The 22,995-nt window shown below is 33.7% G+C and overlaps 1 protein-coding gene across 2 annotated transcripts; it reads right to left on the bottom strand.

Moving 5' to 3' along the window:
- Positions 1 to 498: 498 nt before the first annotated feature.
- Positions 499 to 16,842, bottom strand: LOC132168764 (myosin-9). 2 transcript variants are annotated; one of them, XM_059579797.1, is made up of 37 exons: positions 16,740 to 16,842; positions 15,605 to 15,748; positions 15,340 to 15,485; positions 15,105 to 15,261; positions 14,944 to 15,002; positions 14,133 to 14,292; positions 13,871 to 14,020; positions 13,640 to 13,776; positions 13,392 to 13,538; positions 13,150 to 13,251; positions 12,908 to 12,965; positions 12,724 to 12,825; positions 11,184 to 11,221; positions 10,573 to 10,699; positions 10,316 to 10,486; positions 10,026 to 10,157; positions 9,779 to 9,888; positions 9,605 to 9,665; positions 9,078 to 9,255; positions 8,666 to 8,871; positions 8,453 to 8,572; positions 7,097 to 7,195; positions 6,613 to 6,834; positions 5,331 to 5,470; positions 4,022 to 4,133; positions 3,886 to 3,933; positions 3,520 to 3,774; positions 3,265 to 3,420; positions 2,957 to 3,163; positions 2,659 to 2,802; positions 2,293 to 2,363; positions 2,090 to 2,189; positions 1,951 to 2,007; positions 1,794 to 1,850; positions 1,576 to 1,656; positions 1,057 to 1,139; positions 499 to 887 (listed from the first exon to the last, which is right to left on the bottom strand). In XM_059579797.1, exons 2-37 carry the CDS (start codon positions 15,710 to 15,712, stop codon positions 764 to 766), a joined length of 4,425 nt encoding a protein of 1,474 aa, XP_059435780.1. In that variant the 5' UTR covers positions 15,713 to 15,748; positions 16,740 to 16,842; the 3' UTR covers positions 499 to 763. The 2 variants fall into 2 exon arrangements, with proteins under 2 accessions (XP_059435780.1, XP_059435781.1); XM_059579798.1 differs by having other exon boundaries at positions 9,605 to 9,662.
- Positions 16,843 to 22,995: the final 6,153 nt, after the last annotated feature.

Below are 22,995 nucleotides of genomic sequence, written 5' to 3'. Positions count from 1 at the left end.
CACTATAGAAAAATAGAGAGAAACATACCCGTCAAAAACTAAGAAATTTTGGAAAATAATTATCTTACCCAAGTTAATGATGGAAGCCTATCGAGTCATTGTTAGATTGAAGTTGTGCCATTCATTGCTGCAAATCACTCCCTCATTCCTTCATTTTATATGATTAATGTTGCAACTATTGTTGACATTGCAATTGTTATTAATAACGATTTGCGTTTGGGACTTGATAAAAAGCACTCCAAAGAAGAAACATACACAGTAAAACTAACCCTAACACACAGCAATGCATAGACAGGAAATCTAATAGTGATCAATAATAGCACAAAAGTTTTGGTTATAAGATGAAGTAAATACAAATAGAAGCTAAGAAATTAAAAAGGAGATAGTGCACCTTTATAAAGTGCTGTATGCTGTTAATTTTTTATTTTTTTATTTTTTTTTCACCAAAAACTAGTTCTACAAAAAAAAAAGAAAAAAAAAAAGAGTTAAATAAAAAAAAAAAATTGCTATTACACTGGAAGGGGAGCAAAGGCATCCCTACTTGAAACAACGAACTATAGATTGGGAGCAAAGGCATCCCTGCTTGAAAAAAATGAACTATTTATAGGAAGATAGTTTCAAAAAATGTTGCTGATGTAAAGATCGAACAACAACAATTTACAACCTCATAACGATATCAACCATACAGATTGCATCATAAATCTACATCTTGACCGTGTAGATCGATAGGGAGAAAACCCATCCGTTTCTGCTGTGGAAGTGATTAGTCTGATCGTGGCAACAAGAAACTAAAGCCGGTGTTCTCACGAATAAGCGGTGGAGGTTCAATGTCAGAGATGTCTATTTGTTCCATAGACTTTGATAAGTCATCAACTGAAAATGGAATGCTGCATCACAGATGATTCTGACCAGTCAGTGATGGTCACAAAATTATGTTATGGAAGCAAGTCCGCCCCCAAAAAACCAATTCAAAGCGTATTAATTAAGAAAACAAATTGTGCTGGTCGAAATGGAAATGCTGAAGACAACATCACATAATTGAATATTGTTACTGACCTTGAATCATCATCCAACAGGAATGAATTACTAACTGCATTGTTAGAATCTTCTGTCATAAGTACCCTCATATTGGAAATTACCTAGACAGAAACAGTAAGATGGTAAAGTAAATATTGCTCAGTTTTCTGTTACATGGATGTAATCTTATGAAAACTGAAAATCTATTATCCTGCCATGTGACAAAGATGGCTTGGACCTAGTTTGAGAAATGGAATTCATAATGTTAAATCACTAGTTATCCCAAAAGCTTAAATGAAAGGAAGAAATAAATTTAATTACTTAATCATTACTTTAACACTCTCCCTCACATGTGGGCTCAAACTTCCTTTTAATATGTGAAGCCCATCACGTGAAATATTTAATTTTAAATAGATGGTGATTTGATAGAGTCAAGGTTCGATCTCAAAACCTTTGGCTCTGATACCATGTTAAATCACTAGTTATTCCAAAAGTTTAAACTAATAGAAAGAGATAAATTTAATCACTTAATCATTACTTTAACACATAAGAACTTACATCTGAGGACACACTATGCGTGCCATACTTGTCATCCCAGTACATTGTACTGATCCGATATAGCTGCTGTATACTGAGGACCTGTAAATGGAAAAATTAGGTTGATTGAGATCCTGGAAAGAGGTGAATGTCAAATTTTTATTTTTATTTTCTTCTGCTATTAAGGTCAAAGTAGAATCAAGTATTTCGCTTGTTAACCCTAGATATGTGTTACCCACCGGGCAAAGATCATGGCTTATTTCATCCAGTGTTTTCTTTGGTTTTTGATGTATGACCTGAATCAGAAATAGAATATTTCAGAACAACAGTATTTGTTGCTACTTCACTAACAAGTAACACTAGAAAATTGGAAAATAACAAAGAATGGAAGGATACCAGGAATCCAATAGCCTGTCTAATATGCTTGAGCTCATCCCAAGATGAACCTGCATACTGCAATTTTTTTTTTTTTTTTTGGTTATCTAATAATGATATATTACAAAATCAGAGTAATGTGGCAGTGAATTGAAGGTACCTCATCTGTTGCCTTATAACACCAATGTTCCAATTCAGCCAAACCAGCTTTCACATATTCACCATTACTAAAAGAACAGCACTCTCGCCTTAATAGAAGACTGCAACAAAAAATGGTATACGCGAGACGATGAGGGAAAATTGCCACTTGCATTTCACTTACGAACTCAAAAGCAATTTGAAATTGTAGCATAGACTCAATACCTGTTGAATAGTTGAACATTGATGAAAGAAAATATTTGTGTGAATACTTTACGAACTAAAAATGGGGGTACCTAGGAGGACCACAAAAAAAAAAAAAAGTAAGCAAAAGATATTTGACTGGAAGTACACTTGCAAAATGAAATGCAGAAAAATCAAATCAATAACATTCACAATCTACCCAAAAAGATCCAACCAGGGTTTAGTTAATCTGCTAGTCATGGTCAGGAAAGCCAGAGTTGGCTTGGAACATGAGGTCCCGAGCTATGTCAAGTAGTACTGCTACTGACAATTACTTTCTATCATAATAGTACAGGAGAAAACAAAGATATAGAAAGAAGGAGCTGAACCAAAAGAAACTCCACTAACATGATTTGCTTTCAAAGTGTTTAAGAAGTTTCCAAGGCTTTTTACAATCCCTTGCCAATGTGCAATCAAAGCTCGCTGGGCCTCAGTGTTTGCCACTGAACGCGATGATCCCTTAACCAAGCTTGCTCTAGATGTTCTTGGTGCCTGTTGCATCATATTCAAACAATAAATTACAGTTTAAGTAAATTAGAATGAACAAAAGTAATTAGAACGAGTAAAATAATAACCATATTGAAACATGATTTTGGTTCATTAATTATATAAGGTTTAGCAAGTCTGCAAAATTCAAATTGATAACCTGGATGCACAATCCAAGCAATGGAGAAATTTCTTTCTTCAAATTATCTCGAATCATTCCATAAATCTTTTCTACATATGCGGTAAGCTGCTGCTTAAACAGCAAAGCTGGGTACTTGGCTTCAACTTGCCGTAATGTATCCACTCCACCACTCATGCTACCATTGATCAAAGACAGATTGACTCCTTGTGGAGCACCACGGAAACTCTAAACAAAAATAACAGAATATGTGTAAATTTGAAATATGAATTACTGCAAAATTGAAATCGTCTGAACAGAATTGATATTAAAGAGAAACTTATTTTTACTTGTGTCATCCTCCCAAACAGAGTAGCTGATGATGAACGACGGCGTTGTGGAGCCATTCCAGCAGCACCACTTGCTTTCAATGTGCGCTGGAGTAGTAAGAGAAGTGTTGAGGCATTGGATAACCAATAGGCCAAGATATCATTGTTATCCTGGGTCTGAAATCCAAAGGAATTATCCAAGTTAAAACAGGCTTCTGATGTCAGGAAGAGAAAGCAAAATATGGTAAGCACCATATAGAGTTGGGTATTTAAAACCTCAATAGCATTGCCAACAGTCTGAATGATCCGATCAAAAACACTAGTGCGCTCAACTTCAAATGATCTCCACTGCAAAAGGCATTTATATATGATGCAGGCAGCAATAGGCCTATTCCCCGCAAAGCCTAGATGCTGTGCAATACATCGTATGAGCAACTCTTGGTTCTCCTGCTGCTTCTCATTTAGAGACTTTTGGGGCTTCTCCTCTACTTCAGAAAGATCCCTATGGTTTATTGAAGGACTATGCATATCCTGATTTATTTAACAGGTGATCAACAAAAGAGACAAATCAAGAAGGAACATTCGAGTAGCTCATTCTTAAGAGTGTTAATAGAACTATAAGAATAGGAGAGCTTTACTTACCAAACCTATCTTTGCATCCACTACAATATGACCGCTTTCAGCACTTCTCTGCCATCCATCAGAGAACAGAAAAATCTCTAAATTATTTGGGACATTAAACAATTATCATTCTCATGTTGATGATTTCTGAAATTACCTGCATAATTGATCTGGACCGTCCTGAAAGGAACTTATTAGGTGCCATGGATACAGCTTGTTGACGTAAGACTTGATTTTCTGATTCTAAATTTGTAAGCTTCTCTTCAAGCCTAATCAAAGAAGACCAAATGCCAAGTAACCAGGTAAGAAAAACTAAAACTAGTGATGAGTTTCTCTAAATAAAACTATGTGAGTTGAGCTCCCATTATATGCAGGCCATGAATAGGATCAAAATCATTAACAAGTGAATTGGTGCTAGAAATCAATCTATGCAGCTTAATACACTCCAGTACTTTTATATATGATGAGAGATTATACTGAAAGCCTAAAGCATTGAAAATTAAACATGGGAAAAAAAAAAAAAAAAAAACAAGAGAAAGATGACCATTGATTTTGTAGTTAAAAACATGTTGCAACAGAGAGAAATTAAACACCTGCATTTCGATTTAATTTTTTGTTTTATCTCTTGAGAAAAATAATTTAATCAGTAAGAGCCTAAATTATGCAGTTCTTGGATGACACTAAATTTAATATTGAAATCTTCCTTTACAATATATAATTGATGATATACTTAATTAGGCAAAAAAGATTGAAGATGTGCTTGAATTTTTGTCTGCATAATCTAAACAAAAAATGTACAAAATAACTCATGAATAAAAATAACCATCCTTATATTCAAGAAACAGTAATCAGAAGAGCCGCAATTGGCATTGTGGTAACTGCTCAACTCAAATGTGGAAAAACCAATGGACCAGTAAACAAGACTCTCAGTAGCTCAGGCCAATATTAATTATTGCCAGCAAATAAAGTCGCCAAGAAGTAAGCGTTATAGTACTTGAGATGTCTGATATTCATGTTATTCATCTTGCTTTGTATTAAATATTTAAATCTTCGAATCTTGACCATCATTCCTTTGCATATTACATTTAATTCTTCAAAGGTTCTATATTTTATCAATAGTGCCATACATACGATATGTATAAGTCAGTTGAAGCCAGAATTACTGCAAGGAGGACATGATTATTGTTATTATCAAGATTGGTAAATCGAAAAAGAAGTCCAATGGGCTTTCTACCTGAAAATTTTGTTTAAACTGCTACAAGGAAAGAAAAAAAGGAGATCTATGGGCCACACATGAAAATGACAATCAGCTAGTTTCCATTTATTTATCAGGATTATGTAACACCTCATCTAATTTGAGTCATGATAATTCAGCCAAAAGCAATTTGTAAAACATTTATGAGTGAAAATGCATAACATGTAAATTAACTATATGAGGGTACGTCATTCTTGAAGGATCATTTTACCTGGTCAAAGATTCTTGGAGTTGATGGACTTTCTTCTCTGTTTCTTCTAATTTTTTACGTCGGTCTTCACTAGATTCTTGGGCTTCATTGTACTTTCTTTCAAAGCCATCGGCTCTTTGTCTCTCTGAATCCAATGATCCCTGCATTTATAAATAGGAAAAATAACATATTGCATATTTCCATACATGCATACAAGAAGCTGAAGACACATGTTGAATCTTTGGAAAAGACAAATGTACCCAGTCATAGATGGATCACACATCTGACATGGTGATGACAAATAATGAGTCTAATAATCAAATTGCAACAAGCAACCTTTGGTACCAAGCCTTGTTGCTTAAGTTAGCTAGGCCATTTCATTGACAAAGCCATCTAAACTGCAGAATATAAATTTTTGCAAACTCAAATGAGTCAAGTGGGAGATGGATTACAAATCTGACAAGATGTTGCCACAAATTGATTGCAATGGTTTGAATTTAATCTAGCAAAATTTGTACCGCATCTTGTTACTTTGGTTGCCTAATCCATTTCAATGAAAATGGTGTAAAACTTGTACTTGAATCTTTAACCTTTATTCTGGTTAAAGGTTTTAAAGCTATCCTAACTGCAAGAGTTTGTGAAGTTAGTCTTTGCAAAAGTTACTATTATTGTATCATCCTTTGATGTTTGAATCTTGTAAATGCCTAGTTTTTTAAATCATCAGTCTCATTTCATTTGGCTCATAAGATATCAAATGGTTCTGTAAGTATTGATCTTTACATAATACAAAAAAAAAGTAGGTTAAGTCTAATTGCTTGCTCTACTTAATTGCCAGATATATGCCATAGTAATTTTACACCAAGCATTCAACCAACAATCTATGTCAACCAGAGGAGTTCCAATTATCTTGAGGAGACACCTGCAGTCACCATGCAGTAGTAATGTTTGATCCATGTCTGTCTTTCATTGGCAGAAACTTAAATTGTCACATGTCAATGCACAAACATAGCTGACATTTTCAAATAAACACTTTGAACATTGCATTCTGGGCCTAACACTTGCAAACCATATTGAAAATTAAACTTCTTTAGTGCATACTTGATAGTGTGTTGTAGTTGACAAGTAAAAAACGAAGTTCTGTTATGTGACATACAGATTGTTTTTGATAAATGAACTGCAAAGAGAAGAAGGTTTTATATTTCATGCTTCATGAAACAGAAAAATACTCGTTTATTTGGTGGGAAAATGAAAATTTGATTCAACTGAAGACCTTAGGTACAGTTTATCAGATGGAGTTTCTAACCTGTAGGCTCGTCACTTCTGCTGTTAGAGAGTCAATTTTTTGAGTATCTTGGACAAGAACTTGGGTTTCTTTAACAACAGGAGGTGCTTCTTTGATAGCCTTTTTTGCAGACTCTTGTTCCTTGACAAGTAATGCACTTGTTTCATCAACTTTGTTCTGCAGTTCTTGCAACGAATTCTGCAATTTTACTACCTCCTGTGCTTTTGCTTCCTCTAGGTCAGTCTGCATATGTGATTTTAGGGCATGAGAAAATAAATATCAAAAAGCAGAAATGAGAATATCTTGGTTCTTCAGATGGTGAAAGATCAAACAAATATAACTTAATGATTTCAAATTCTCATACTGTATTTTAATTTATAGCAAAGGAAATAGTGCATTAGGATATTGCTTCTTTTCAAGGTGTGATAGTGCAAACTTCTCTTTCATAGTGCATGCTGCCTATATCAGATCTTAGCACTACCTATCAGCAGAACATCAGTATTACCCTTAAACGTTTTTCCAACTGTAAACGCCAAGTGAGCTCCTCCACTCGTTTTTCAAGCTTATCCTTTGCTTCTTTAAGTGCACCTGTTTCCCTTGCAGCCTTCAAAAGATTGTACATGGATGTCATATTTAAAAAGGAAATGATTAGCAGGACTTAAAAATTTATCATCTTACTTAACATACTATTCATGCTAATAGTGGACTCAATATTCTGTTATATCAATATGGACTGAATAAAATAGAATCAAGTGACTCTCCAGTCTCCATTCCATCACCCATGTTAAGTCGCTGCTTGACTATAGTCTTTAAACATTTGACATTACCCTTTGACTTGTTGCAATGACTATTAAAATAGAAATATTATCTTTTTTAAACAATCTTTATTGCAGTCGAGAATCATAAGAAATTAAATCAAAATCATGATGACAATGTTGGTATACACCATTGAAGCACAAAATTCAACTTTCAAGATGCATAACAAACCATGGTTCTCAATTACTGTCATTAATTATTGTCTTTGCATATGACATAGAGCATGTCAAAGGATGGTAGTAAAAGTCACTATATTTTTACCTTTCTGCAGCACTTATGATCCTTCCATGGATTTATTTACACATATTCTTTCAATTTTAGAAAAGAGTTTTAGTATATGTATTATTCTGTATAGCATGCTCTCCTCAGGCCCACATTGGCGTCTGTCATGCAAATGGATATGCGTGACTGTCTTACATGCGCACAAATACATGTGCTATAAAATGTTTACTTGATAGTGGTATTATAAATGCACTCAACATGCTGCAATATTTATTCAAATCCTTGATGCTTTTTACGGAGTGATCTCTCACATTCAAATGTAATAAAATACAGACATTATTTCTCAAGGTCTCCTATTCTGACAGCTAACTGTTAATTTTTGTCTATTGTGGCATTTCCCAGAGATCTAATGCAAATCTCTTCATCTAAGCCTTTTAGATCCAAATCCCATACTTTTTTTTATTCATTTCTTTTCTGAATATTGATTATGTTAATGATTTGTCCATTGATAAATCCTTAACTGCTTAAACCATAGTATGACTTTGTTATAAACATATTCCTCTTTTATCAGTGTTAATTCCAATCAACAAATAGTGCATTAAATCCCATTTCCAAAATGGTGCTCGTCCCCTCGACCCAATGAGTCAGACATACAAAGCTGACTATTACCATCAATCATTAACAAAGCATCTGCGCAGTGCCATGTATTCTTTCTTTCTTTATAATTCTTAATTATTTTGCTAGGATATTGCCATGCATACACTATGCAAAACCTTCCCATATATATATAAGATATTTTAGGGAGTACTTGCTCAATACTAACCATTTTGAGATTTCTTAGTTCTCTCCTCGCAACTCGTCCTCTCCAGCTGCATTGTGTCACTATTGTACCTCTCTTAAGCTTCTTATAGTATGAGGCAGCTTTCTGACAACGCCATCTTGCCTGCATTTTTGTAGAAAGTGAGTATTCATTTTTGCAAACTGACAATAGTAGAAAAGTAGATTTCCAGGTGATATAAGTTTTAAAGGGTATGACCTGAATGAGGGTAGCAGCTTTAGTTTGTTTCCTAAATCTGAATTCTGTACGAGCAGCCATTGACCTTAAACCTGTTTGCAAGACAAGCACAGAGAGATGGAGTTTGCGATAGGTTTTTCTGGCTTGGTATCTGCGTAGATTCTTCTGAATTTTCACAGCAGCTGCCTCCCTTTTCAAGAGCTCAAACTGTTTGTAAGCCAGTCTTCCTACATTACATACCAAATATATCAGAATATAAATGGCAGACAGAAATTGATTGAGCAGTCAACTGATGCCCTAAAGAGCTTTGCCATGCAAGGTAGGGCAAACCATAGTGATATCATTCCATTATGGAACTACATAAATCTCCAAGAACAGCACTGCATGTAGTTGTAGAACTGATTTATGCTATCATAAATATCAGATGGCCCACCTCTACATATAGATTGCACAATTATGGTGGCCTTCCGTAATGCAATAAACTGTTTACGAGCAATATGGGTTCGTATGCGCCGCTGAATAGTTTTTGCTGCACCACTCAGTACTTCAGCTCTCCGCGCATCTAATTCAGCCATCTGACCAGCTCTTAGGAACACTTTTGTTCTACCTATCTGCAAAACCATTTTGTGCCCCATTCAAGCAAATGCCTTTAGCCACGATATGGGATTGGATGAATGGACATTCATTATACTTAAAGAGATATAACATCTACACATGCAAGGCTTAATCCATATCTACTGCCTAGTAACCCTATAATTGTACTAGTTGAAAGATTTATATAAATACATGCATACATATATATGATATAACTACATGCTGCAATGCACTTGGGTCTATCTAAGAGCTCATTAAAGCTTAAGCAATTAATAGAAGCTTGTAGGAGATTGAATGAAAAAGCAGAAATAATCATTTAAGGATTATCAGCCGTTTCTAAAAGCAGCAAAGAACTCCTTATATTACCTGAAACCCTGTAAGCCCCTTCTTTTCCAGAATCTTTTTGCAGGCAACCTTTTCATCGCTGCTGCTCATAATAAAACCCTCATTCATTTAGGTATATAAAATAAATTTCAGCAGTTGCAGTTCAGAACTGTTTTACCACATGAATGGAAATATATGCTAACAAAGCATACTTACATTCCTTCCAAGAACTCAGGGGCAAGAAGACCGAATCTATTTATGAATTCAAAGAAAGGGCGCCGAGTTGGGTACCCAGCACAACTGATTCTGATTGCCTCTAGAACACCCTACAAGGACAAACTTAAGTCATAGCAGAATACAGAAAGAAAAAGGAAAAAAGATGAAGAAATAAAAAATAAATAATATGTATAAATTTTCATAAAAAACAGCTTGAGAGAGAGAGAGAGAGATCAATTTTACTCACACCACAACGCAGTTGTTGCATGATGTTGACATTCTCAAATATGGCAGGTTTTAGAAAGTTGTTTGGCTTCACACATCTTATGTAGTGAGGTTCTGTAGAGTTTAATGTTTCCATTAATTGCTGTAGTTGTAGCTGCAACAGTTAAATCATAAAAACTTTAGTTGTCAAGTTCTTTCAGCATAAAAGGTTCTGAAGTTTTTAAGAGAAGTGAGAAGAGCTGATACGTGTAGATGCATAAAATCAACTGTTGTTTATTTTCAGGTAAAATCAAGATAACAGAAGCAAAGTACCTTAAAACGAGAACCAATTGAAGCAAACTTAGATGATTTAGTTGTCTCTTCCGGAAGTGGAGGGAAAAGGCCAGCTACAAAAGGGCATTTAGAAGCAGCCAACAAGTCTTGATGTTCAGGAACCACATAATCCTTGTTTTTGTCCAAAAATTGGGCAGATTGATATAGGACCTGAAAAGAAGTATAATGAGAATAAAAATCAAGATGCAACAGCAGCCCATACTTGCAGCAATTGATCCCTTTGTAATCAACCATACCTCTCCAGCATAATGAGCAATGGCGAAATCCGTGCGGGACAGTTTTGGTTTTACAAACCGCTTGTGATTTTTAAATGTCTGATAGAGCTTGTTCGCAAATGTTTCATGAGTAGACTTTGGAAACATGCTGAAAAAGAAAAGGGACTAGTTAGCAAGAACGAAACAAAAGATCTATTTGCCGTCCAACAAGGATTTTAATCTGGAAGTTCAACATAATCTGACAAAACTTAAGCATTTCTCAGATTTTTCCACCAAAAAAGATAAATAAAAAGTTCAACTGAACTAGGACCATCTTCCTTTCAGAATGTTAAATTACCATTTTTCCCAAAAGCTTAAACTGATAGGAAAAGGAAAATTTAATCATTTAATCAACACTTTAATACTCCCCCTCACATATGGGCTCAAACTCCTTTTTAATAGGTGAAGCCCAACACGTGCAATATTTTAATGAAATATGTGGTGAATTGATGGAGTTAAGATTCGATCTCAGAACCTTTGACTCTGATACCATGTTAAATCACAATTTTTTCCAAAAGCTTAAGAATAACCACCACTTTAACATAAAAGAAAAACCAAAACTTCTTAGAAGAAGTGAAAGAACAATATTTTACCAAGCTTCATCAAGGAGAGCAACGATTCCACCAGGTTTCTGCAAAAAATAAACATTATAAGTGAAAGACATGCTTGAAATACTAGCCCTGAAGCAGATATTCAAATATAAAATTACAATGTGGACCCAACAAGCTACTCAAAACTAGTGGAAGGGAAATGCACGCTGCCATGTTTAATATATATCTGTCTAACAATAAAGGTACAAATGGGAACAAAGAACCACTTCCATAACAGATTAAATGATATGAGCAGGAGGCACTGTCACAACAAACCCACGGCCAAGATGGTTCACCGGTCATCCATCTCTCTAGTGATTTAGTTTAAACACAGAACAGCTTTATCTTCAAGCCTGCAAATAGCCACTTGACCTGCCTGTTTTTATTTTTTATTTTTTTGGGACAGGGACCTGATAAATCCTCAACAATGAAATCATGTTACGCAAAATACAGTTCTACACTCAAATCCTTGTTACCATCAAAAGTTTGTCATATAGCAGCCTTTTGTTCCTCAAGAAGTAATAAAGATAACTGAAAGTTGAATCAAGTTTGTCATATGGAGACCTCACACCTAACGGGTACACACCACCCATCACTTCAAAATCTTCCCTTGGTAATTTTCCCCACAATCCGCGTTCCCTAAAGTTCTGGTCGTCAGTTTCTATTCATCTTGCTGGTGATTACCGATCTATGTGAACTTAATGTATGAGTGATGCTCATTTGTGGCGTACTAGCCTATGTGGCTTGTCATTGGCCTTGGGTGTGATTCTGTTTTAGTTTTGGTTGGACATTGACTCATAGGATATGTTGTGTAGTTTATGAGACATTGCATCTTTTTAATTTTCTATGTTATGCTATACATTGACAAGGATTTTTTTATTTTTTATTTCCTACTTGACAACTCTTACAATGTAAAATGCAATTTAAAAATGATTTTAGTAAAAAAAATACATTTCTCTTAACCCCATTATCTATGCTATCTATTGGCATTAGCTCATTTCTATTTTCAGCTATGATTTTTCATAGTTAGCAAGTGGACCCTCAAGTTGAGATATACAATTAGTTGGTTGTTGGGAGTTAATCTTAGGAGATTTGTTAGATATATGTTAGTATGAGAGATTTTTTTTTATGTTAGTATGAGAGATTTTTTTTTTGTTTTTCAATTTTGTCATGCTAGGTATTTGTTTTTTGCTGAAAGTTGGAAGTTTGTACTTTTTAAGTGCGTTGGGGCCAAATTATGCTGCTGGGAGAATATATCTTAGAGAAAATTTGGCATCTTTGATTAATTTGTATTTAACATTTATGAGTATTTTAGTAGCGAGAATAGTTTATTCTTTGGTGAAATAGAATTGTAGGAAAAGTTTTCAAGCAGGTTTAATGTTAGTATTTTAGCATGCACCATGCCCTTTCTCGGTTTGGAGTGTGACAACATTCTGACTAGAAAAATGAAGGGGAGACTAGGTTTCCAGAATTATATCATGTCCAGTTTGGATCTGATAGCAAACCAAACAATCACGGTTCACGTTAAGGAAAGAGGAATAACCTTTTCAATAAGATCCAAGACATCTTGGTTATCAACAAATTCAATGTAGCTCCAATCAATCTCCTCTTTTGTGTATTCTTCTTGTTCCATCTTGAAGACGTGCTGAAAGTCATCATCACATAGTCTTACGTTATAAGACTGATTAAACTAAAGCAGAAGATTTCAATATGATATAAGACATTACCTGGTTGAAATGTTGCTGCAACTTCTCATTTGTGAAATTAATGCAGAACTGCTCAAAACTGCATTAATGCAAAAATCAAATCAGAATGAAGTGCCTAAAACGTTAAAACTGGTTGCTTGAATATCTTTAATAATAAATTTTTGTGTCTGTCTGTATGTGTGTATGTATGTATTTATGTGTATATATGCATGTATGCATGCATTTAAATGTAAAATATGTATTATCTGCTTATCAATTGTTACCTGTTATTCTTAAAGCTTTCAAAACCATAGATGTCAAGAACCCCAATTAAAGACTTTGAATTAGGATCTTGTCCTATTGAAACATTAATTTTATCCACCAACCTGCATATAATCAGAAACACTCACTTAGCATTAGATGAGCATCTAAATTCCCAGCTTTCTTAATGTTTCACGTAGTAATTAGGGAAACATTAGAAGACAGGTGATAAATCTGATCATTACTAGTATAGATACCATCTTACCAGTCAAACAATCGAGAATATATTGTCTTAGCTAAACCATCACGGCTAACTGCTGCACTTTGAGGATCAAGGCTCCGTTTTATAATTTCTTCCGGGGTGATCATATTACGCTTACATAATGCATCTTCCAAGGCCTCAGCATCACACCTGAAATAAAGCAAAATTTCAAAATTTAATCATTTCAGCCAAATGAATGGGATCATATCAGAATATGAACCATGGTGATATTATTAGTACAGAACTCATACATTAGAAGCTCTGCAGTCATTTTAAGATGGAATTTGGCTTGGTCATCTTTTGGAACCGACGAATCAATTTCCTTTCCCTTAGCAAAAACAATATTGCCAAGATGAAGTATTGCAGCAACAACTCTGAAAATAGCTTCCTGAGAGAGAGAGAGAGAGAGAGAATGTCAAAAGACAGTGTTTGTTATTTCTTTGTAATAAAGCAGTTAAAATATTCCTTTGAAAAGGCCAAACCTGTTCCTTTTCACTTATGCCAACAATGTCCATGGCTCTCCTGGTGGCAAGATAATCATGTGCATCATTTACACCAACCAATTCATAGCAATTTGATTGGTTAAGATAGTGAAATGATTTAGGGTTTCCCAACTTGTACTTCTCAATTTCCTGTAAACATTAACAACTTTAGATAAATGTTGTATTAAAGTGAAATAATTGAAATATGCGATAAATAATCAGAAGATCACAGATAAAAGGAGCGATTCCAACAGCAAGATACCTCCGGTGGTGCAGCACAAAGAAGGTAGAAGCAGTGGTAGTTCCGTTCAGGATCAGAAATTTGGCAAACACGAGACGTCTCTAAAAGGTAAGTTCTGATTGCTGCTCCTGAGATTCTTCCATGCTTGTCAAACTGGATCACCACAAATTTACCAAAACGACTGCAGCAGTATTTATTTAAAGAGATTAGTGTCAAACCATAAAATTCCGCAATTTTTTTTTTTTTTTGATAAGTAATAACCAGTCTTAAATTCCGCAAATTCAACTACATTTGATTTGTTCTATATGTAATAATCGAAGGTAGCTCATTTCAGCACAATGATTACTTCATTAGTGAAAATTTTTGTAACAAGTATGTGTTAAAATATAATTAAATGATTAAATTTATCATTTTTTATTTGCTTAAGCTTTTGGGATAAATGGTAATTTAATATGATATCAAAATAAAGATTTTGAGTTTGAATCATGACTCTACAACTTACCCCCATTTCAGTTAAATATAGGGCTTCACTTGTTTATAGGCAGTTTGAGGCTTTGAGCTCACATATGAGGGAGAATGTAAAAATATAATTAAATGATTAAATTTACTATTTCCCATCAACTTGACATTTTGAGATAAGTGGAATTTAACCGTATGCAGTTATTTAGTAAAATATTTTCTTTCCATCACATTAGCTTAGTATTATATTCCATTGAGTGTACGAATCGTGTCTGGGTTAAAACTTCTAAAGTTAAAGTCAATTGACAAATTCGATGTGAAGGGGAATAAAGTCAACACCCTACTTTGTTGTCTGGGTGGAAGAGTGTCTTACCTGGAATTGTTATTCCTTACAGTTTTAGCATTGCCAAATGCTTCCAGCACTGGATTTGACTGCAGTCAGACCAATTAGAACAAAACGAAAGGAATGTAAACAATACAAAATAATGGGAATTTAATCTAATTGTAAAATGAGATCTAGGTTATTGAACATACTTCAAGAACTTGTTGCTCAACTGTCCGTCCTTCGGTAGCAACCCGACCTCCTAAAAAGGCAAGGTACTGCATAAGCATTTTCGTGGTCTCAGTTTTACCGGCTCCACTTTCACCACTGACCAGAATTGAATTGCTTTTCCCCTCATTGATCATTGCCCTGATTAGGATAAGCATTTTGAGAGTTGGTTCAATGATAAAGCAATACATAGCTAGCAAAGTGGAGAATAGGGATAACCTGTATGCAACATCAGCAACTGCAAAAACATGAGGGCTCAGTTCTCCAAATGGTGCTCCCTTGTATTGTTGCATCATGTGAGCATCATAAAGATGAGGCAGTCTTTGGAATGGATTTATGGCAATTAGAATATTTCCAGTATATGTCTGCCACGATATAAGAGAGGTACATATTGTGGTAGAGACCATGGTAACAGAAATAAGAATAATCCCATAGAACAATGAATTTTATTAGATTTACCAAAATGAAGGGAAGGAAAGCTTACATAGATTTCATTCAGTTCATATCTAGTTTTCAAGTTCTGCAGGACACCAGGCTCATGCAAATAAGACAGCTTTGTCATGTCATCAACTCCACCAGCAGGAGCTTCCATATCTTTTGGATAGATTTTTGATAGCTTTGTAACAATCTTAGAAGTACCAAATTGAAACACGAATTTCAGTACTTTAAAACAGCCCAAAATAAAATATAGACGTAATATAATTTTGTTTAAAAGGATTATTGTGAGGCTGCACTCTGTTTTCTAGCTACTACTATAACCAATAAACATAACTAGAGGATAACTATGACCTGCGAGGTTTTCTCAGTTTTAATTGTAGAAAAAGAGAAACATTTACTACTATCACAACCAACATTTACTTTCAGCAGTAGTTATAAAAATAAAAAATAAAAAATAAAATAAAAAGAATGCCTATAATTTTCTTAAAGCAGCAAAAACTATTTATGAAGCATGAATTTTAAAAGCACAATCAAGCAGAATTACATGCAACAGAGACACAGAGAGAGAGAGAGAGAGAGAGAGAGAGAGAGAGAGAGATCTATTCATGATCATTCCGAAAAAAGATATTTACGAAAAGCCAAGGGATATGACTTATCGTGTTGTCAACAATATAAGTCTCACTGAATAACAGAAGAATGAGTAGAAGAAAAAAAATGCTGACAATGCTAATATATGGTTTCTTTTCCTAGCATTGTCAATTTTTTCTTTCCCTTTCCTCATTCTTTCCAGGTTGAAATGACACATAAAGAAAAAATAAACCTCATACCCGAACCAAAATCATTGATTTGAACAATGACAAAAATAAACCAAGAATCTATTATGGTCACCAAATATGATAAAACACAGAAGTAGGAGTTAATTCTTTTTATACTAAGTTTAATTGGTGTACAAAATGGTAGCAACAAAGGCTGCTTGTTCAATCATCTCACCTCATTATGTGAGTTCTGAGTGCAAATGTGATTAGTCACCATAGGGGGACCAAACATCAAGGCGCAAATATAATATTTGACAGAAAAACCATTGACAATTTATTTCTGCTTAAAATTTTATTGAAAAAATACAAAAAGAGTTTAAATCCAAAAAATAAAGCAGTTTATTTAAATTGTACACAAATGAATACCTTCTTCCCATTAGTATTCTGGATCTCAGCTTCATCTCCATTAATCTTTGACACCTGTCCATCAATCCAAGCTAATTCTGGGCTTTCAGACCAGACATGAGAACCTACAATGATATTCACTGTTGTTCCCTGCAGATGAAGATACCAGAGCATGAAATTATTTCATAGAAAATTTTATTTTAAATTTAGTTATAGACACAAAAGATATACTGCTTCCACTCATAATTAGGTTCTGCACAGCTCTCAATACAATTATGAGTATTCTGACTTTAAGCTAATAGAAACTTTACATTTAAGTTCTACACTATAGTCATGGATCAAAAAATTTAAATAAATTTTCAAACAACTCCAACACAATATTTTCTCCAAAACCTAAACGTGACCTCTTACCTTTCCTCATATTGCTGCAAATTTATCTATGAAATTCCGGACAAGTATCACGAGCACCTTAACAGTATATTATTTTCATCTAGATCATAATTTTTCGTGAAAATTCTACTTGATTTTTTTTTTTTTTTTTTTGCTTGCCTTTATGGACATGATAGATTAAGCAGTAGTCTACCAGAAGGCAAAATAGTACAGAGAGTAGCCAGCTCATTAGAAAACAAATCCCATTAGTATTGCACCAAAAGAGCAGTATTGTTTCCCCTCACCTCTTTCTTTTTTCTTAAGCCTCTTTTCCTCCTCTTATCATATAAATTGATTTGTAAGTTAGATTCTCTAGACCCTAGATGGAGAACCATTACTGACAACATCTTCATTGTGAAATATATCTTCAATCTATACATTCTCATTATGTTCAATTCTCAACCTATAGCAAAATCTTAAACGAAAATGCTCCAATTAACTTACAAAAAAAAAAAAAAAAGATGAAAAACTTGAGAAAGATTGAGCCTTGACATTAAAAATACACAGAAAAAGTACAAAAAAGATGGCCATAATAATTATAAAATAAATAAAAAAAAAAAAAAAGAAGGAAGAATTAAACAGTGTAAGCAACACCAAATTAACTAAAACAAAATCGACCAATTAATACAAAGACACATACCATTTTTAAGATTTCGATCAAAGCTCAGCTGCGCATAAACTCTTGCTTCATAAACTTCATCCAACGGATTCAAAGTTGTGATACCCTTCAACTCTGCAGCTCAAGATTGCACTTTCTTAATCATAAAGACCATTAAAAAACAAAAAAAGGCTTAACCTTTTTGCCAAAAACCGAAATAAACCACAATGGAGTCTAAACACTGTCAAAGCAATCGCCGGGAAAATGCCATTTTTTTTTTTTCTTTCTGGGAAATCTTGGTGAGGAAGTGACCCTTTAGCTCAAAAATTTCACCTTCTTGAGCACAAACACAAAAAAAGACAACGACCCCTTTTGCCGATAATCAAGAAAAACCGAAATGGAGTAAAGTATGGTCGAAAAGAATGATGGGAAATGCCATTTTTCTGGGAAAATTTGGCGAGAAAGTGAGAGAACGAAAAAGGAAAGAGAAGAAGAAACAAACCAACCAAAAAAAAAAAAAAAAAAAACGAAAAACGAATGTGTGTACGTGTATGGGGGAGTGAAAGGTTGGGATCCGAAATGGTTTGTTGGGAGTGACATTCTTCAAGAGGACCTCCAACTTCGGTTTGCTTCCCTTTTGTTTCGCGCCAATTCGTGGCTACCAACCAAGTCATCTCTGTGTGTGTTGGTTTCTCAACCGAACATTACAGTATTTCTGTTGGATGCCTCAGCGCACTGTAGCTGGGTTGTACCGTTTACTTGTACAACTCATCCAATTCCCCCTGCTTTTGCAATCATGATATGGGATCTAACGGACATGGACACTCCATGTCATGACGTGGCAGTCTCTATCGATTTCCATTTCACTGCACTAATATGACACTGACAGACAACCTTTGTTAAAGGAAAGAACAAAAAATTCAATATAAATAGCATCACTCTTATGTTAAACACAATCCACCGTTCAATCAACTATTGTTAAAAACAAAATCAATGATAAATTAGCAATGCCAGATGTGATATATAACATTACTATTTTTTTTTTTTTTCTTTTTTTCTTAATAAAGTCGGATGAGAACTACCATATCAATACTGGTGCGATGGAGATACGAAATATGTGTACTGTATAGCATTACTATTTCACATACTTCTTCAAACTACTATCCAATTAACCATATCGAGTATTTTGTATGATATTGCTGACCGTCAATTTCATTTCGGTTCTCATTCTCTTATCTTATTAATTAAAATCAAATTTAAATTGGAATCCCCCTAAATTACCAAAAATACTCCAATCAATTAGGGAAAAAAACCAAAGAAAAAATGAAAATTTCTAATTTTTCATACCCTGGTTTTTTTTTTTAAAAAAAAAAAAAAAAAATTAGTTTTAGTTTTTTGTTTATTTTCTATTATGGGTATTTTCGTTATTGGGAGACAGACGATTTTTTATAGTTTTTGAGGAGGGAAGGAGGGGAACATTGTCCTTTTTTCTTTTTTCCTTTTTTTTTTTTTTTTTCTTTTTTTTAGTTTAAATGGTATATGGATTTAAAAAAATAAAAAAATAAATAATAATTTGGGTCCCTTTTACAACTATGGCTATAAAAAACGACTAGAATTATGAGTTTAGCTTAGGAAAGTTAAATAATAGAGAGTAAAATTATTTTAAGGTTTTTGTTTCCATTATCTTTTTTATATCACACTAGTCAAATATGTACTTCATTTTGGACTAAAGATGGTGTGCGCGCGCACACACACACTATATATATATATATATATATATATATATATATATATATATTATAAAACAAAAAACATGATTTTAATATTAAATTTAAAAGCAAAACAAACAGAATAAAATCATGATCCGTCTTCTCAGTAATTTGGACAAGCAATCCAAAATATATATAAATAGACAAGCAATCCAAAATTGAACATGTGGGCCTCATAGGCTCATATTAGCTATGTCATATTTGTTGCCGCATTGATAGTAATTCAAACAATAAAATTGCTAAAAAATTTTATTTAAGAATTCTAAAAATCCAATTTACAGTTAGTCCTGGGATAGAAAACCTAAGAAGGATGTATTGGGGGGACTTTGGCAGTCTTGATAGAGAGAGAGTGAAATGGTAAGAGCTTAGGATTCGACTTTCAATGCAATTTGGTTCTTTCTTGCACGCACAAGATTACACTTGAGGTGAGTGACACTTCTTAATATGTGCAAAATTCACACAATATGACTCAATTTGGAATTCAGATCTCATGAAATATTTAGGATATTTCATGGGATGAAATAGGTTTTTTCTAACGGTATAGATCTCGAGCCACCCACCAATGCAATACCCCAAGCCTCTCTTAAGAGTAAGGAAATATATGTTAACCCAAGGCATGCCCATGTTCAGGGATTGAGGCAAAGTTTATTATGGGTAAGGGCCAATAAATTGTATTGCTAGAGGCCGATATGCCAAAAAAAAAAAATCACATTAAGGTGACTCGCCGAGCCACCCCCTCATGTGTTTTAGGGGTGGCTTGACCACCCCATGCGATTTGGGAGGGGTGGTCAATCCACCATAAAGTACTTTTGGTATGGCTCTACCTTTTGTAGGGAGGGGTGGTTTGACAACAAACCCTTGCCCAATGTTTTATTATTATTTATTTTTAATTTTCCTTTTGATTTTTTAAGGAGAAAAGAGTGAGATTAGGTTTAAAAAACACACGTGCATAGCACATGGTCGAGATTCTATCCATTTTAATGATATGGGCTAACAAGGGGAGTCTTTTTTTGTTAACTATTGATGGTTAAAGGAATTGAGTGTAACATGTGATAATTCGTAGGAACAACGTATAAATGAGTAATAATTAAGAGGAGTTAAGTGTAATTAACCCTATATATATATATATATATATATATATATATATATATAATTTTCTTTTTTAAGTCCCACATGGGGGGAACGATGATTTGACCCCCCGCTTCATGGCAAGGCACAAAACCCGGGCTAATCTTATTTTATATTTTACATAAACTTTTATGTTAATGATTAGTGTTGGGTCCAATTCGGGGAACAGGACAGGATCCTCGATCTCCAATTCAAATAAATTTGAGAATATTCAGTTAGTTATAGTGGAATGATATTTATGTTTTTTCACTTTTTGAGGGGACAAAAATATATCTCTATTATAACTAACTGGATATTCCCTGGTTCAAATGAAATAGAGAGGATCCTAATTCTCTCGGGATGTCTCCGACACATAAATATAAAATAAAATTACATTACATCTCTGAAGAGGTTCAGAAAATTTTAGAGATTTTCTGACTACTATTTCTATTTTTGTTGGTTTTTTTCTATTATCTAACCAACTTGATCGATAACTATTATTAGAGATTAATTACTTTCGAATGATAATTTAATTGGATTTTTTTTATTTATTATTATTTATCCATAATTTTAGATTAGCACCCCGAGTGTTTGCAAAAATGTATCAGTTAGATATATATCTCGTGAAACTGATCCTTTAAATCCTAGTCAAAGACCAATTCAAAGGTCGACAGTCAAAAACACATATCAACTGATGACCGACATAACGTGCTTTATATTTATTGTTTATTGAACATTAGACTAATGCACCAACAAATCGATCCTAGAATCCAACACAAAATGTCATGCTTTATTTGTTTTAATTATTAGGTCAATTATCAAATTTGAATTTTCATTCCATTCTTCCACATCTCATGCATATCTTCTTCATTATTCCAACAGTCAAAATGGAAGACTCATTACCATCTTAACCGTCAAAAATTCCCGTCTACTTAGCCACTATTGACTGTTTAGGATTGAAATTCACGGCAATTTTTAGTTATCTAAATTGTTAGTAGTTTAGACTATTAGCACGAAAAAATGTACAAAAGAACCCATTTGTCCATAAAGATGGTTGGACAACTCAAAATTTATTTCGGGATTGTCATAAATTTCAATCATAAACTTTTGGTAAAATATGAAATGTTCAAAATGATCCCTAGCTACTCTAAGCCGATTGACATAGACCGGCCGTTAAATACATATGTGGATTCACGTCATAACAAATCACGATGTCAAAACTTTAGAGGGGAAGCCATATTTCATTTCCATATAACATTATTTACTTTGGATAATTATAAGTTATTGAATCATAATTCACTGCTAGAGAGTTCAAAATTTAATCTAGATACCAAGTGAGCTGCCTTCAAATTAAGGGGCTCTACGAATATTCTAAGGTTTGCTTTCTTTTCAAACTTTGATGGGACAAAAGGGAAGGGCCTGGTTAAATATGGAAACCTTAATTTCAGACACAGATTTTTCTTATTCTTCAGAAGGGTAGGACAAATGGAGACGAAACCTATTAGACAAAGTTTTGAAATCAAATAGATCCTTGACTGATGACTTGAGATTCCCAAGAGCAAGGCCATTTGACAGCCCCCCTATGAAGGGAGGCCACCCCTCATCTAAGTAAGGGTCATCATCCCTATTCTTTTATTTAAGGGTAACTTAATTCACTTACCCTATGAAATGTCACGTCTTTTACAAATATCTTTCTAAAGTTTAAAAGTTCTCATTTTTGTATATTGATTTTTTAATTTTTTTCAATTACTCCTTTTCGTTAGAATTTTTTGTGAAATCCTAACAAAGAGGTGTGAAATTCCTAAAATGCCCTCGTTTTTTATTAAAATATAATTTATTATTATTATATTAAAAAAATAAAAAATAAAACCACCGTGGGTCATTTTGTGACCCAACAGGGGTCACCAAGGTGATGCACAATAATAATAATTTTTTATTTGTAAATAAGGGTAAAATTGAAATTTTAAAAAATTTCAAGGGTATAAAGAATTTCAAAAAAATTTAAGGGTATAAAGGACTTTTTACCCTTTCTACCATCTGATTTAATCCTAATCTCTAACAGAATGAGGGTAATTGGAAAAAAAAAAAAAAAAAAATCAAAAGATCAATATACTAAAGTGAGTTTTTAAACTTTGGACAGGTGTTTGCAAAATACGTGACATTTCAGAGGACTAAATTAAGTTACCCCTTTATTTAAATTGGAAGTAAAATTATAATCTTATAACAGGTTAAGTTATAAGCTATTTTACATGTCAATCAACGATTAATTGCGACGTACGTATATTCTCGGTGGGATTTGATAATTTAAGTAATTGTGTCTAAATTTGTTAGATGGAATAATTAATTAGGAATAAACATGTATTATTAGAAGCTT

The sequence above is a fragment of the Corylus avellana genome, chromosome ca2 (genome assembly GCF_901000735.1).
Source record: "Corylus avellana chromosome ca2, CavTom2PMs-1.0".
NCBI classification, from domain to species: domain Eukaryota; kingdom Viridiplantae; phylum Streptophyta; class Magnoliopsida; order Fagales; family Betulaceae; genus Corylus; species Corylus avellana.
This window is presented reverse-complemented; position numbering and strand designations above follow the sequence as displayed.